This window comes from Chlamydotis macqueenii, chromosome 1 (genome assembly GCF_036417535.1).
Source record: "Chlamydotis macqueenii isolate bChlMac1 chromosome 1, bChlMac1.mat, whole genome shotgun sequence".
In the NCBI taxonomy this organism is placed as follows: Eukaryota; Metazoa; Chordata; class Aves; order Otidiformes; family Otididae; genus Chlamydotis; species Chlamydotis macqueenii.
Genome location: NC_141556.1, coordinates 89,939,861 through 89,956,952, shown reverse-complemented (window position 1 = coordinate 89,956,952; position 17,092 = coordinate 89,939,861). Strand labels below are relative to the sequence as shown.

The following is a 17,092-nucleotide window of genomic DNA, read 5'->3' as shown; positions in this document are numbered from 1 at the left end:
GCATCACTTAAAGCAGCAAAGTGTATCCTATGCCAAACAACAGAAAATAAAACTTACCTTTGTTGAGAGAAGCAGAGACCTTGCAAGTCTGGGAAATTCTACCTTCAAGGGCAATGTGTCAGGCTATTATGAATGAGAGAAACAAGGCTATAGTACCAGGGATCACTACCAAACTGGCTGGTGTAATAACATGCAGGTCTTGGTTTCATGGTCGTTGCTTACTGCCAGTCGTATCAAGGATGAATACCAACAGCCAAATTCATTGTAGTTACAGAATTGGGGCGGGGGGGGAAGCAGCAGCAGGCAGTAGGAAATCCTTTTTTTTTTTTATATGAATAAAGTTTTATTGAATTTTAAACAATTAGAAAGAACAAAGAAAGAGGAGCAAACAGTCTCATGGAGGGTAGGAACCAGAAAAGCCTTCCCAGTAGAAGAAGGGACCTGCTGAGGGCAGTGTTCCTGTAAATGTTGCACAGGGGTGGTTATAAAAGCAGAGACAATGTGTCTGGGCTTTTCTTTAATTGTTTTTTTTTCTTTTTTTCCCTCCCACATTAGGGTTTCTGAAGCCGCTCTTCTTCCCTTCTCAATCCTACCCAGCAGCAAAGTGAGCAGTCAGGCAGGGAAGAGGACTGCTCCGGTGAAACGTGTATATACACACAGAGCGACTGTCAGCCTGAACCGCCACGGGGGTTTGCACCCATTCTGGATGGACTTGTGTAGGAGGGGGAAGGAAGAGAGGTTGGATTTTTTTTTCTCCTTTTTCTTTTCTTCTCTTTTCTTTTTTGTTTTAAGCAAAGAAGGCACAAAATCTCAGCCAAGCTTCAAACCTAGTGCTGCCTGGGAGCCCCTAACCTCCCAAAAAAACAGTGTGTCCATAGGGGAACCCAGCCCTCACCTCTCTCCCCTCTTCCTCAGAGCCTGTGCTTGCATTTGAAAGGTACCACTTAGGCAGAAGGCCCTGCCCAAGGTTTGTGCACTGCTAGGGAAAGTAAAGCCATGCCAGGACAAGGAAAGTGGGGATGAGGAAGAGTCTATTAGCTTAAACAGACCCTTTTTCCAATATGAGAGCTACGGAAAGTCACTTGTGACTCCCCACATTGCTTTTCCAAGAGCAAACCTGGGAGGGCTCTGGTACTTTTGGAGGTGACGACTGCCTTTACATGTGCAAGGGTTGGTGTTATGCAGGAGGGCCAAGACACTCATCCAGGTATGGCCCATTTGAGCCAGTGCTCTCTAAAAGGGTAAGTCCCAGCCCTCAGTCCAGCCCTCCAAATAGCACCAGGTTCCTTCAGTGGCTTCAACTCTTGGCTTTGATTAAGGCTATTTAGTTACAATAGAAAAAGGATGGGTGCCAGCTGCAATCACCTCCCTGGCTGCAAGGAAACAGCAGAGCCACTGGCAGATGCCACCAGTACCCAGGCCCAGGACAGTGCGGGAAGTAGGGGAGGCAGAGAGATAGCATGTGGCCTTCCACAGTGTTATCCCCTTCATTAAGTTCCTGCTTTCACTCTTTCTAAGGAAAGAGATTTGAAAATGAATCCTGCCAACCTCAGCGTCTGGGAAATCTGCACATGTGGGAGAGCGGGAATGAAAACTGTGATGCCTGTGTGTGAGGGCCAGAAGTACAACACATTCCCTGCCATATCGGCCAGCCCTGGATAACCCAATAAGGAAAACCCACAACGCAAACACCAAAGCTGTGGGGTTTGAAGCCACTTGCCCTGAACCAGAGCAGCCCAGGGGCACCAGACACCTCTGGACTTGCCTGCTGCTCTGCCACACCACCCTGCTCCTCTCTGCCTCCTGAATAATTCCAGCAGCATCCCCCCCCAAAAAAAAGATGTGAGCCCTACAGCAGCAGCAGCACCAGCGACACACTCTCTCCCTGCATAGAGCATCTCAGGGAAAGATGCTTAGATGGCTGCTTCCTCCACAGCCATGAGCAGGGCTCTGGTGGCACCCTGAGCAAGTGCAGGAAAAAGACCCAGTCTGAGGAGGACCTGTGTGTGTCTGTGTGTGTTTGTGTTGGGGTGGGGGAACAACTGCAACAAATAAAGACAAACACTCCCCAGTCCGTGTCCTCACCCAGCCATCCCCTTGGCCAGGCTGGTGGCTGTGCCTCCATCTCGATCCTCCAGCCTGGCCCGTGCCCCCTCACATGTGGCCCCCAGTGCACCACCTTCCCTCATCTGGCACCAGGGCCGGGACCACAGGAAGGGGGCTAGGGCCGCCATGTTGAGACATATGCTGCCTCAGCATCCTTCTCCGCTCGGCCCTACCTGCCCTGATGCAGGCTGTCATCCTCTTGGAAATAAAACAGCAACAACAACGGAAAAAAAATTAATATATATATATCTCTCTCCCCAAACCTCCCTGAAAGACCCAAATGGATGGAATTGACTCTCAACAAAACCAATGGGAAACAAAACCAAAATTCCCCCCCGAGGTCAGGGCCAGGTGCATGTTCTGGCCAGGGCCCAGCAGCTGGGAGTGTGTCCTGACCTCACTGCTCTCCCAGCCTTGGCACATCTGTGGCATCCACCGGCGCAAAGAGCCCTGACAACCCAGGACGAGCTGTCCCACCAGCCAGCAGCGGCCTTGGAAGAGGAGGGCAGGGGGAAGAGGCATGTGTGTTATCCGCGCCGCCTCGCCACCTTTCAGGAAGGAGTAGGGTCTCTTCGCCCTGCCAGGTATAAGAGGCTCCTTGCTTGGCTTTTGGAAGATGGCATGGCCCTACACAAGGGAGCCAGCCCGGCTCTGGGCAGGCACCATAACAGGGACAGCCCCAATCCGCTCCAGTGTGGCCTGGCTGACAGCGTAGGAACGGGTGTGCGGTGGCCGCGGCTTCCTGCTGACTGAGCCGTTGCTCCGGATCACCTCCTGAGGGGACGGCGCTGTGCTGGCCGTCACCACCAGCGTCTTAGGGGGAGCCGGGGATGGGTGGCCACCATTGGCATAGATGGGGCGGGTGCTTGTGCTCCCTGAGCGGGAGAAGGGGGGCTGGTGGGCATCGTTGCTGTTGCTGAAGCGAGTGAAGGAGTCTGTGGCATGGTTGGCTTTGGGGTCGTTCCAGTAGCGGCTGTTGTAGGTGTTGGAGGAGGTAAGGGTGTCGTTCTCCGACGAGGATGCATCAGCATGGAATGTCTTTGCGGCAGAGGAGCATTTGGGTGGCAGGTCATCCTCCCTGGGAAGGAAAGCATGTGAGAGCACATGAAGGATGCTGCCTCAATTGCCCAACACTCCCACTCCACCCAGCCACACCCTGCTGGGGTCAACACCATCAATTCAAGATGAAGGACAGCACCAATGTGAACCATCATTGCTCTTTGCCCGTTTGATCATTCCTCTTTGCAGGACTCACCTCTGTGCACATTAATTGCTCCATGTGCCTACCGCTGAGGCAAACAACCTATGCTCATATGTCTAGGGGAGCAAAACCAGTGGTTGTCACAGCCACTAGTACTACACAGGCAGTCAGCATGACTGTACCTGTATAACCAATGAAGCTGATCCGGGGAGCTGCAGGAAGCTGTGGCTGTAACACCAGAGAAGATTACAGTTGTATCTGCAGAGCTTTTCAGCTGTCGCTTTCTGGTATTATGCAGAGTCACTCTCCTATGGAGCTAACATCATCAAAGTAAAACTCTCAATAAAGGCAATACTGAAACCAAAATCTCCTTTACCATTCTTCATTTGCTCCCTCCTTTTTCTGGACAGATATAGACATCTTCCACTGGCCCAGGGGAACACACTCAGGATTAGTAAGAGTGAGATTTCTGCTTGTCTTCCTACCAGCCACTGCTTTTGCTGGGCAATCAGAAGTCCTTGCCACCAGCTTTCCCTGGCTCTTACCTTATCTCGTTGGGAATCTCCTCCTCTTCTTCCTCTTTGTGTTTATTTTTCCAGTAAAACAGTGCCATGGCCACCAACACAATGCAAACAACAAGCACGACAGCACCTGTGGCCACTGCTCCTGCAATCAGGCCAATGCTCCGGGGGTGGGCTGTGGGGACGATCGAACAGAGAATGGAGAAGAAATCAGGGCTGAGCTGTGGCCATCTATAAGCATTTGAAGCTACCGTGGCTTGGTAGGGGGGAAAGGCAACATCCCTATTCCGGGGCACAATGATCTTCTGATAGAGAGGCACATGGTGGCTCACAGCAAACATGGTTACACACTTTACTGTCACAAGACAGAAGCAGATGGCCAAGCCTCCCCTGGCAAAATACTTACGTGCAATGACTTGCAGGTCCAGAAGGCAAGTGCTGGTTCCAATGGCATTTGAAGCCACACATTGGTAAAGACCTGAGGACACAGTGCTGATATTTCGGAGAGTGACAGTGCCCTGGACTTGGTCTAGTCAGAGAGAAAAGAAGGATTTAAATCCCTCTCCCCCTTGAGGAAAACCATGAAAAGGCAAAGCCAGCAAACAGAGAATTTTGGTGTGAAACTCTTAAGAGATAAATAAATTAGGAAATAACCCTGAGATGGAAGATTTATGTGCACACATACACAAGATCAGGTTTTAAGGGGTTACACTAGATATTTCTTTTTCTTCTTGTAGATGAATTTCTGCAAATTAAAACTTGGGAATCTCAGCATTGTGTGAGAAAAGGGAGGAAAGAAGAGTCGTACAATTACCTACACCCAGATCTACCTGCTAAATTCAATCCTGCCCTGCAGAACCCCTGCTTTCCCACCCCTGGGCTCCCCATCCCCTGCTATATCAATTTTTCTCATTCCTGAATTATGTAAAATTTAAATGTCTCTGTATTCTTAAAATACAGCAAGATAAAGTAAAGCTACCACTTCTTAGGACACTTAGGCTAAGAAATTTTATGGATGGGACTTGGGGCTGGGGAATACCCAGTCTGATCACAGCCTTGCTTTTACACACATCTGAAAGGCAGTTCTGACAGTAACTTATTGGAGAACAGTGGCCTCAGTGTGAGAAGCTGGACATATTTTCCTGAGATGGTTCTGCCTTCCTTCTTCCAGTTTCCAATCTATGAGCCTTTCATGTGGTTTAAAATGCAGGTGAGTCAGCAGCTGAAATCTCCAGCCACATGCCAACATCTGGGAAGCATATTCTCTCTCTTCTATTCAACTAGACTCTTGTTCCTCAATGGGGAACATGTTTCTGTACCAAAAAAAAGACCCAATAAAATTTAAGTGGCCACTGGAGGGTATCTATTCCACCGTGGGCTCTAGGAATCTTGGTTCCAATAAAGTAATCATGCAAGTGAGGGCAGACACTCAATGAACCATGCCCCCTCTGGCAGCACACACAAAAGAAAGCCCAGGCAGTCCTCTGGGAAATAAGACTATAATCAACAGAAGAAGCACCTTGTGTGGCAGTTGGGGGCAACTTGGGAACATTGTCCAGTTTCTCCCAGAGGTATGTTGGCCGAGGGATGCCTTCTTCTGAGCTGCAGGTCAGTGTGATATCGTTGCCCACATCCAGGGACCCCTGGATTCTGCAAAGTGGGGCAGAAGGAGGAACTGCGAGAAAAAAGGGGAAAGTGACAGCAGATCAGGAAATATGACCAAACAGTGGAGTGCAGGCTCTTTCTGGACACACGCTGCTGGGGAAAGCAAGGACACTGGCATGGGTTGACAAGAGGACATGAGGAAGGCAGCAGACAAAAACCCATTCAGATTTGGGGGATGACAATTCACAAAGATTCCTGACCCGCCAGCACATCAAAATTACAGACTCCTGCTGACTTTCACAGGACCCATTACTCTTAGATCCCTCCCTAGAGAAAAAGAAGGTGAACATTTCTGTGTTTGAGACAGCAAGGGTGGTGAGAGCTAGCAGCTGCTGTGGTTGGGTTTTGGTTTCATATCCCTATAAAGGGGATACAAAAACATGCTCTGGAGTATTTAAATCCTAGGGAGCACCCAGTAGTAGTTGCTTTCATGAAAAGGAAGCAAAGACCTGAAGTAATCTTCTTCTCCTGTTGCTATGCACAAAACTCTTATGGTCCCTTCAGCTCTCCACGATGCCCTGTACTTTATTCATGCTTCTTTGCAACTACACATCACAATGCTGCCACAAAAGCTTCCTCTCCACCATATTTTAAAACTCTTATTATATGCTACCTGCATTTGAAGGCTGTGTGCCCTACAAACTCCCACAATACCCACAAGGCAGCTGAGCCCTCACCAAAAGATGTCCATGGGCTCCAATGCATACACTGCCATATTCCTCTCCAATGATGCATTATCATGCACAGACAATCCTCTTGTCCCTGTTCCTCCCCTCTCCCCCATAATCCAAATAAACACACCCAAGACAGTAAGTCCGATGACTCCGATGTTCCTGACGCCTCGGTCAGGAAGATTGTTGACCAAACACTGGTATGTGCCAGTGTCCGATAGCTGAGTGTTGTTGATGAAGATGGAGGCACTGGTGGTTGGCATTGTCACAGTAAACCCCACTCGCCCATAGAATTGAGGTGCACCACCGAAGATCTGACCCCCTTGGTAGAGAATAACCTGGAAAAGAAAGGATGGCTTAAACAACACTCTTCAGAAGCTGAGCAACGAGGAAGAACAGCAAGCAAAACATGGAATTCCAAAGCCAAAAAGACCAGTTGCTAAGGCATCTCTAAATAACCAGACCTTAATATGCAGTTGTCCCAGGCAGACCCATCCTAGTAGAGACGTTTTCTCTAAAAGAGGAACACACCCTATAGCCTGTTTTATGTCAATAAAAGTGTTCACAGAAGTAACAGACCAGACAGATATCCAAGTCTTGTGGCACAGGTGGATTGGCAATACCAGCCTGCTTCATATTGACCTTGACAGGCTGGAGAGGTGGGCCCGTGCCAACCTCATGAAGTTCAACCAGGCCAAGTGCAAGGTCCTGCACCTGGGTCATGGCAATCCCAGGCACAAATACAGGCTGGGCAGAGAATGGATCAAGAGCAGCCCTGAGGAGGGGGACTTGGGAGTGCTGGTGGACGAGAAGCTCAACACGAGACAACAATGTGCCCTTGCGGCCCAGAAGGCCAACCGCATCCTGGGCTGCATCAAGAGGAGCGTGGCCAGCAGGTTGAGGGAGGTGATTTTCCCCCTCTACTCTGCCCTGGTGAGACCCCACCTGGAGTACTTGTCCAGTTCTGGAGCCCCCAACACAAGAAGGACATGGACCAGTTGGAGAAGGTCCAGAGGAGGGCCACGAAGATGATCAGAGGGCTGGAGCACCTCTCTTATGAGGACAGGCTGAGAGAGTTGGGGCTGTTCAGCCTGGAGAAGAGGAGGCTCCGGGGAGACCTGATAGCGGTCTTCCAGTACCTCAAGGGGGCCTACAAGATGGGGAGAGGCTATTCAGTAGGGCCTGTTGTGACAGGACTAGGGGTAATGGTTTTAAAATAGAGGGAGGTAGATTTAGATGGGATATTAGGAAAAAAAATTTTACAATGCTAGTTGTAGAACACTGGAACAGGTTGCCCAGAGAGGTGGTGGATGCCCCATCCCTGGAAACATTCAAGGCCAGGCTGGATGAGGCTCTGAGCAACCTGACCTAGTCAGGGATATCCCTGCTCCTTGCAGGGGGGGTGGACTAGATGACCTTTGAAGGTCCCTTCGAACTCCAACCATTCTATGATTCTATGATATAGTAGTCATTATCCATCTGAACAGTATCAAGTTGGAGAGGCAGAGACTCTCTGCAGGTTTGTAAGTGCTTTACTGAAAATCATCCTCCCAGTGGACAGTATCATTTTGATTCTCAGCCAGTAAGATCCTGCCATAATTTGATGCTGCTTACTGAAGATCATTGGGATGAACTGAACGACAGGCAACGCAACCCTTGAATCTGCACAGCCTCTACCAGTCAGATGGCTTATATAGCAGTCTGTACTCAGACCAAGTTCCTGAGGAACAAGTAGTCTTCAGTAAAGGTTCTCATAACTCAATATCAAATGTGATGGGGTAGTGCGACCCAAGATAGATGCACTTCAGAGCAATGGCATTCTTCTGTCATTGGAGTACGTGGGCAAAAATCAGGCCAGCAGACCTCATGTTATGATTCTTAAGCCCACCACAATAGACTCTCATTTGCTTATGTTCATAGCAATGGACTTGCATAAGCAACAGACAGTGAAAAAATAAGAGAGGAAGTAAAAAGGGAGATGAGTCTATAAGAGGTCATCTGTTCTGGCACACTTTACATAGATTTCAGAGGTTTAATCCTACAGCTGCTCCCAGATCCTCCATATCCCATATCTGGCGCACCAGAACCTGAATTACATCCCCTGTCCTCTCTCAAACATAAACCACCAGAGATCCAGGGCAGCCATACAGTATCAGATACACCTGCCCCAATTGCACATCCAGCCAAGGCAACAATGTGCATCAGTTAACAAAGCACTGAAGAAATCAAATTCATGTAAGATCCAGAGGGCATGTTCAGTAATGAAGGGAACGTTCTGGGACAACCAGAGATTCAGCGTTGTAAAGGGACCACATCCAGATCTGCATTAAAAGGGTGAGGAGAAGGAAAGTCCCAAAGAAATGCATGCTCCAGTAAGAAAGGTCCTACCTGTTGAGGCTGGTTGGCGTTAGAAAGAGGAATGACCATCCAGATGACATTAAGGTTAGTGAGAGCAGCGTTAGTGGTGAAGGTGCAGGGCAATACTGCTGTCTGGCCTCGGGCAACCTGGATACTCCCTGAACTGACTGACACCTCCAGAGGACACACCAGACCTGGAAAGAGAAAGACACCTGGTTCAAGCATTTCAGGAGATGCACACCTAGTTTAAGCATTGCAGGCAGTCCCATACACATGCAGGTCATTACAGCAGCATCCTGTTGTTACACAACTGTCCCTGACCAATTACTTCAGGCTAAAAAGAATTATATTTCTCCCTCAACAAGTTAGACTGCTGTCATGCAGATATTTTTCACAGGCAAACGCAGATAGGTGGCCCTTTTAAGTGAGAATACTCTAGTTTCAGAGCCTCTGAGAACAACAGGTTTTGTTTTGGCAACAGGGAAAGAGCCAGAAGAGCAGCCAAGCTGAGTCTAAGAAATAAGGAACTATGTTTTCAAACCCATAAGTCTTAATGATACTCAACATCACCGAAACAGAAAAGGAAACTGCACTCTAAAACTCTTCACCAAGGAGCAAAGGAGAGAATGTGTCTCATTAAAGAAGAACCTCAGCTGTCCCCTTACTTCTACTGCTCATAAAGTCCAGCATAAGCAGAAACATTTTAGTGCTATTTTTCATTTAAAGGGTTAAAAATCTAAGTTTTCCAGTCCAGATATTTCTATATAGTTGGTGAAAAACTACTACTGATAATGGAGGATCTCATCAAATCTCATTTAATTTCCAGCATTTCCACCATTCACTTCTTTGCATTCCACACAGGCTGGACAGGGCTCAAAGCCTGACAAGCCCCAGCTTCCCAGTGCAGCAGCTCAAGGCTGCAGTGTTTAGACTGCAAGTCACACAGGGAAATTCTTTAAACCGTTTTTCTGCATAAAACCAAAATATTGACTACAAAAAACCATCTCTCTATGTGATAGCTCACTATCTTCTTGTTCAAAGAATGTGAGAGGCTGATAGAGGAGAAGGGAGTTTTCAAGATCCAAGGCAATATAAGAATATTGTTAGCACACAGGTGTAGTCTGTGGATGGCTCTATTATCTTACTGACTCCAGGAATGGTTGACAGTAAAGTTTCTGTTTTCTGCCAAGAGATGCTTGTTTGCTGAAGGTGAAATGCTCCATGAGAATAGGTTTCTGTCTAAACTACAAAGAAATCAAACAGGCTAGTGTCTGAGGAAAAGGTGAGTGGTCTTCTGCATGTTTGTCTGCTGGGATCCTTTCCAGCCTACCTAATGGAAAGATGGAGCACTCAGAACCTGGAAGTGCTGAGCTTCAGATGCTGCAGATCCAAAGTTTCTAGCAACTTAACAGCCTATGATGAGTTCCTGGGTTTGGATTGTCTGCACTGCAGCTGCAATACCCCAGCTTGCAGATCCTTGGCAACCTCCTCTGGACTTCCATTCCCTCTTCTCTCACCTCCTAAGCCCCAGGTAGTTCAGGGAGGCTCAAAAGTGTTTCAGAACAGAGCCAGACAAAATGCCGTTTTGATCTCTCCAAGCGAAATTCATGAGTTTCTTACTTTGCAAAAAAAAAAAACAAAAACAAAAAACAAAAAAACAAAAAACAAACCCGATTTTCCTCACAGGCTTGGAACATACTTAAAAATATTGAACATTTTGTAAATTCCTAGGGAAACGGTCCGTCTCTGGTGGTAACATCTCAGAGAATTAGGTGCCTTTCACCAGCTGGTGAAAGCTTAATCCATCAATCTCCTATGCAGGGCTGTCAGCAGCAAGTGGAAGTACATAATTTGAAGAGCCAGTAATAAGCATCATGTTTATTACAAGGTATCTGCCTTCTAGTTGTGTCTGTGGTCAACAGACTGGGAATGGTTTTGGACTCCTCATTTGCTTACAGCTAGCCAGGCAGTGAGAGTAGCCCAAAAATGAGAAGTGATCCACGTCAACTTTGGAGATGCCTCTTACTGAATATGACCCTGACAAGGAATTGCCTTTTCTGCAGGCCTAAATTTGAAGGCTACTTTGCCATGACTACTCATCCTGTTTAGTATCATCCATGTGCTAAACTGTATGCAGGGAGTCACAATAATTTTAACATTTCTTGAATTAATCTCTCTCTCTCCAACATGATGCAAAAAGCTCTTCTTCCATGTTCAGTGTAGATTTAATGAGATGCTCTCCATGAGACGAAAATCAGCTACTCCTCTGGTTTGGAACAGCAACACGTGTTCTTCAGCCCCATCCCTTATCCCCTCCACTTTTCCCTCCAAGAAAAACCCACACATTCAAATTCTTGGCATTCAGGAAAAGTAATACTTAAGTGTGAGTATTCACTAATAGCAAATTTACTGGAGAAGTTAGAGTTTACAGCTTGCATTGCAGGCTAGTTACATCAATCACTCAGTCATCAAGATGATGTGATTTTCATACCTAACCACTTCATTGCTACTCCTAATATTTACTGTTAGTTGATTGTAGACATCCTGCAGAATAATAAAAACACTAAAATAGAACATGGTGTAATTTCTTCACTGCAAAAATAATTTTCAATACATTTGAGAATTTCCCTATCAACTTACGAACAATTTAAAACAGGAAAGAAAACACGTATTTCCTTTGCTCTGCCAGTGCCCCACTCTCTCTCTACACCACCCCACAGCCCCTATAATCTCCTCCCCCTTTCAAGGCACCACAGCATCTCAATGCTATGGAGTGGTTTCTGAGGGGGGGTCTACTAAGGAAAAGCTTGGGTCCCTGTCCATTTCTCTTGCTGAGGGGAGCTGCAAGATGAGCACCCTACCACCACCATGCTGTCCTGTCTCTGTCTTGTTAAAGCACGGGGCAAGCCAGCTCCTCAGACTTGCTTTTGCCTCACGTATCCCAGGGCCTGTCAGCTGCTCTTTGGCCTGGGATGCATCCAAGGCAGGCAGCACTTAAAGACAAGGACGCATTTTGTTAAGCTAAGTGGCACCTGCAGGGCTACAGCTGGGGAAAACACACGCAATCGCTTCTGACAAGTAAGCTTAAACAAGGCGGCAGGGGAGTCAGGAGACCAAATGTAGGTAAAGTCCTCTTCCACCGGCATAAACAGAAAGGTAGGCTGGTGTGTTAACAAAGCACCAGGAGGGTATTACTACGATGTGACTCCTCTCCCAGGGAGACAGCTGAAAGAGCAAAGATCAAATCCTCTTCAGAAGCTACAGTGTCTTTCTTTGCATCTCAAACTGCTAGAAAATGTAACATACGCATGCCCTTGTCCACCTATGCAAGGATCTAGGTGACTGCATCCTTCCACACCAATACTCATGTCCCAAAACACAGGTGGATGCACACAAAGACATATACACTTATAAATCTGGATGGCCAGGAAGACACCTAGTAGGAAAATTCAACCAAACGATACATGTTTAAATATTTCAAAATTAGGGGTTACAAAAAAAAAAAATTAGACTGTAGTTAAGGATAAATGTGTCTTTGCATTAATGCAAAAGGAGGGAGGCAGGGGAGAGAGGGAGCAAGAGATTTCAAATTTAGCATATCTACTGGGATAAGGGTTTTTCAATGCAGCCTAAGGAATGAGGATTTGAATTCCCTTGGGTAGATATAAATGCAAATATAGATATATGCACACACATATAGCCCAGTCTAGTAAGTCAAGTTACACATAAAAGGTCAGAAAAAATCAAGCAAATGATGTTGTAAAAGGTCTCTTTTTGCAAAGGTACACAATCCAGATATTTTCTAAGCTTTCAGAGAAGTTTAATGGCTTGTGAGAGACAACAAAAATCGATCACCATCAAATAATCTCTTAGATTTGGATTACAATGGCCATTACACTCTCCCTTGTATGTGCAGTCTCCTCCTTACTTAGTAATTAAGCATCCCTGTAAGCAGCATGTCTGGAGGAAAAGCAGGGTACACCATTGTCAGCAAGAAGAGGAATGGGCCCTTACTGTACATAGGACACTTTGATCTTAGCTTGATTCTGCAAACAGCTTTCTCCTTTGATCCCAATGCAGCCAGCTCCCATCACTAATTAGAGTGGATGCTCCATTTTTTTGTCCCCTATCAGGGAACCAGCCAGCAGAACAATGTTTTGGCTACAGAGGCTCTTTTAGAGTTTATTCATATTTCCAGCACCAAGTAATTATTCTGGCAGCAATCACTGATTTCATTTTTGATGGTTCACTACTGCTTTTCCAAGTAGCACCCTCAGCTCCCTCCCCTGTATCCATGAAGGTGTCTATGTAGATAGTTCATACAGCATGACACAAGCATGTAGGGCGCAGTCCCACAACCAGCATTTGCTGCCCTGATGGATAGAAAGAGGATGCAGATGCTGCCATGTGTTTGCTAGCTGCCCTACAAGGCTGCAAGTCTGAGAGACTTCAGAACATACCAGATGCCAGTAAAGTTGAAAGACATGAGCACATCTTAGCACTTTGACTCATACTAAGTTGACTGAAAAAGAACTCCTGGGACACCTTATAGCAGTCTTCCAGTACCTAAAGGGGGCTTATAGGAAAGAGGGGGAGAAACTCTTTAGCAGGGTCTGTTGTGATAAGACAAGGGATAATGGTTTTAAAATAGAAGGAAGCAGATTCAGACTGGATATAAGGAAGAAATTTTTTACAATGAGGGTGGTGGAACACTAGCACAGGTTGTCCAGAGAGGTGGTAGATGCCCCATCCCTGGAAACATTCAAGGCCAGGTTGGACGGGGCTCTGAGTAACCTGATCTGGTTGGAGATGTCCCTGCTCCTTGCAGGGGGGTTGGACTAGATGACCTTTAAAGGTCCCTTCCAACCCAAACTATTCTACAGTTCTATGATATTATGATTCTATGAAAATGTTCCCAGCTCCCGCCCACTACCACACCTGTCTGCCAGAGATCATCAGCAAGACCAGCAAATCAGCATGGCTGACAGCCCTGTGAGTGAAATGAGGTCTTCCCCCATTGTAACTTCACATCAACAGGCCAGGCTGTAACATGAACGGCTGATGCACAATCACCAGTCCATATTACCATGATGGTAGATGGTCAGGGACCACAAGGGCCTCAAAGGCTGCAGAGGCTGTGCCTTCAGGAGGCATTGTCGTCAGGCCATTGAAGTTGTGCTAAGGGCATGTCCTCCTTTACTGCTGGGTCATCCCCAGCACCTAGTTTTCAGAGGCAACCATGCTCAGCAAGATATCTGGGTATCACAGGCTGGGTTGCAGTATACTGCACAGAGAGGGTCTTCTCCTCCTGTATTTAGCTTAGAAGTGTTGATCTCCCAGGACCAGAGGAAAATAGAAGTTTCTTCAGAGGGCCATTCATACCATAAAAGACAAGATCCCGCCCTGCCTCACCTTCTGGATGACTCTCTACTTTGCACATACCCCCAAGGACTGTTGGCAAGTCAGCAGCACTTGGCACCTGCTAGCAGCAACCTCCTGACACTCAGTGGTGTGGGGAGCTGGGCTAGCATGACTTTGCGTATGCAGAGGCCAGGGTACAGGTTCACTCCGCAGCGCTGGCAAGCCAGGGAAGCAAATGGCCAGGGGAGAAAGGAGGGAGGGAGGTGTGAAAAGGATGAAAAAAAACCTCAGCTGCATACATTCTGCATCTCCAGATCTCCAGTGAAAATGTGCAGTGATGTGTGCAGCTGAGGGGAGAATGAGAATAAAGCTTCAAGGTGTATCAGATTGTATCTGAAATCCAGGGAATGCCTCCCCCTCATCCCAGTGCAATTAGCAATCCTGTTGCCATGTGCTGGGGAAGATGCCTTTGGCAGTACAGAATTTTGGGTCCCTCGTTAGAAAGGCAAAGATGAGGTCACTCAAAAGTTTCAAGAACCGGGTGGGAGCATAACATTCTGGTGACTGCAGGCCACGGAGGGAGAAACTGCAAAGCAGTCTTTTTCCTGAGATGAAAGGAGAACGCTAGTCCCTGTGCTTTTGGCCTGCCTCACATCTGCAAGTCTGGGACCAAAACTGCCTTCTGTGCTAAAGAAGAGAAATGTCTCCTACCCTAAAAGATCTGAGTTACATTGCTGACTCAACGCATTACAGCAGTAGCAAAACCCACAGTCCAGCAAGGAGTGACTCGCAGCTGGAGGATACAGTAACAGATGCAGGGAGTACTTCTGCCAGGGGACCTGCTATGAAGCAACCTTTCAAAAGCCCCTGAAGGAGCCTGACTTGCAGTTGCAAGCACTGATAACATTGAAGTTATCCAGCACGATATGACGGCATCCAACAAGCTGTCTGAATATTGGTCTTGCCCATTCTTACAAGGGACTGCGTATACTCCTGCCATTCTAGATGTGTTACTGAACAAGTTCTGAACTTGCTCGTTCAGAATCTGTCTAACCAAAAGAAGTATTTACCCAGCCTAGTGTCTGGAGGCAGCTTGCAGTAGGACTCCACACTGCTTCTGGAACCAGCATCACCAAGCACTCCAATGGAGCACAGATCTGAGTTAATGCCTAGCTAGGCTGAATTACTTCCAGTTCAGTAAGGAAATTCCACCATGGAAAAACTTCCAGCCTCTAAAATAATTCTGCAGGGCAGGCATCTGGGACAGATGCACACTGTCATAGTAGACTGCACCCCAAGACCAATGTGCCCTAGCACCAACTTTCCTGGGGAGGATGCTTGGCAGAGACCTTGGAACAATTATACTGGGAGCTGAGAGCAACAGTGAGAAGGGAGGGCCCCACCACACTAAAGCCCTTCTGCCAGCTCACAGCAAGGAGAAAGCAAACTTTGGTCCAGGGACATCTGGTGATTGCCTCCGTGCCCCAGTTTGTGGGCACAGGTTATACAGCTGCTACAGGGAGCTTTCTCAGAGACCCTGTGAGGCATACTGAGGATAGCCAAGAAAACATCATGCTTCTGTCAGAAAAGAGGAACAGAGACTTTCTAGCACAACTCCTCCTCAAGACACAATCAACACTGCCTAAGCCACTCCCAACAGAAGTTTGTGTAATCTAGTCTTTAAAGCCCCAGACAATGTCTGCACTGTGCAGCACAGCTTAGCATTATGGTCCAGTCCTCAACAGCCCCTGCTTTTTTGTAATTCCCACAGTTCTCACCAGCAGTGCCCTGGGGCCCCTGCCCTTCCTTCTCTGCAACCCAGCCACGCAAGTCGCACTTGCCAACCTTGTCCCTTCCCCTCACCCTGTCCAGCTCTTTCTGCACTAACCCCATCCCAGTGATGGACAAGTACTTAGCTCAAGACTAAAAAGAGAAGATGCAATTGGATAAAGTTTGACCATTTTGTTCTCTGAAACAAGTTGCATCAAACTTTGAGTATCTCAGACAACAGACTGAGAATTTATTGGGAGTAAGCCCATTCCCTTTATTTGAACAGGGACAATATCCCAAAATAAGGCTCACGCTGGGTCTGTTTGGCTCACAGGTCTAGCAATGTGATAGCAACCTGACAGCCTATAAGGCAAAATTATTTTCAACTCTTTCCTTTCTATCTTTGCTGGCTCTGCAGGACATACTGAAACAAACAGCAGGAAAACTATCACATCTAGGATGGCTTTAAAGCAAGATCTCTGTAACACATGTGTTAAAACTACACTGACGCTAACTTTTCCTCTGAGGTATATACAGTGTTAATTTCTCTCTTAAATGCAAGCCAAAAGCCAAGTTAACCTCTAAGCACCTTTATCCCTGGTGAAATAATCAGACACAATTGGTGGTATCTGGTCATCCCTCCAGCACAGAGCCTCCCAGGTAAATAGATCCATTTTACCACAGTGAGGGCAATCTCAGCTTGCTGCCCACCCTGTAGGATATGCAGGCGAGCAGACACAAGTCCAGGGAGAAAACACAGTGTTAGAGTCTGGAACTTGAGCCCTGCCGCGTTTCTTGCCGAGCACTCTACCAGCTGATGAGGGACATTGGCTGTCCGTAAATCTATGCCGATCACACCGATGCTTCTCCCTTACTATTTATAACCTCATCTAGTTCAGATGAGGTTATAAATATGAACTAGACAGAAAGATAACAATGAAACTTCCTGCTGACCCATGCTGCTCTGGCCTCAGCTGTTCGTCTGGTAAATAACAGTCACTACCACCCCTGCCATCCTCCTTTTAGAAATAGGTCTTTCTCTGCAGGCCAGCTGGGAGGAGGATTTCAAACAACTGTCTGATTGTGATGACTTGAAGCACATCTCCCTGCCCCTGACCTCCCCAACCTGCAGCCATAGGAGGGGATGAAAACTGGACTTTAAGTCAAAAAAAAAATAAGGCAGGAAAGCTTTCGGCTGTACATACTTCAAGAATGGTGTCAGTTCCCTCCCATGTCCGTGTCAGAGGAACTGGACTAGCTCTTGCAAGGGTGTAAAAGGGGCTCTCAAAACACACTGAGGAATATCCCTCCTCATTTCTGCCACAGACTCTCTGCTGAGCAAGTCAGTCAGCTCCAGGTATCCTCAGAGTTTAGACCTCAGGGGTCTGATTCGCTGAACTGCTGAGCATTCAGACCTGCTAGGGAAATAGAGATGGGCT

At 47.2% G+C, this 17,092-nt stretch overlaps 1 protein-coding gene across 1 annotated transcript in view; it reads right to left on the bottom strand.

The window, feature by feature from the left end:
- Window positions 1–318: 318 nt before the first annotated feature.
- IGSF11 (immunoglobulin superfamily member 11) overlaps window positions 319–17,092 on the bottom strand; it is a 111,701-nt gene continuing 94,927 nt past the window's right edge. The window contains exons 2-7 of the mRNA XM_086770436.1: window positions 8,553–8,716; window positions 6,295–6,502; window positions 5,348–5,503; window positions 4,235–4,357; window positions 3,853–4,003; window positions 319–3,184 (exon numbers count right to left, since the gene is read on the bottom strand). Coding sequence (XP_086626562.1) covers window positions 2,734–3,184; window positions 3,853–4,003; window positions 4,235–4,357; window positions 5,348–5,503; window positions 6,295–6,502; window positions 8,553–8,716 — 1,253 coding nt within the window. The 3' untranslated portion in view covers window positions 319–2,733. The remainder of the gene's footprint in view (window positions 3,185–3,852; window positions 4,004–4,234; window positions 4,358–5,347; window positions 5,504–6,294; window positions 6,503–8,552; window positions 8,717–17,092) is intronic.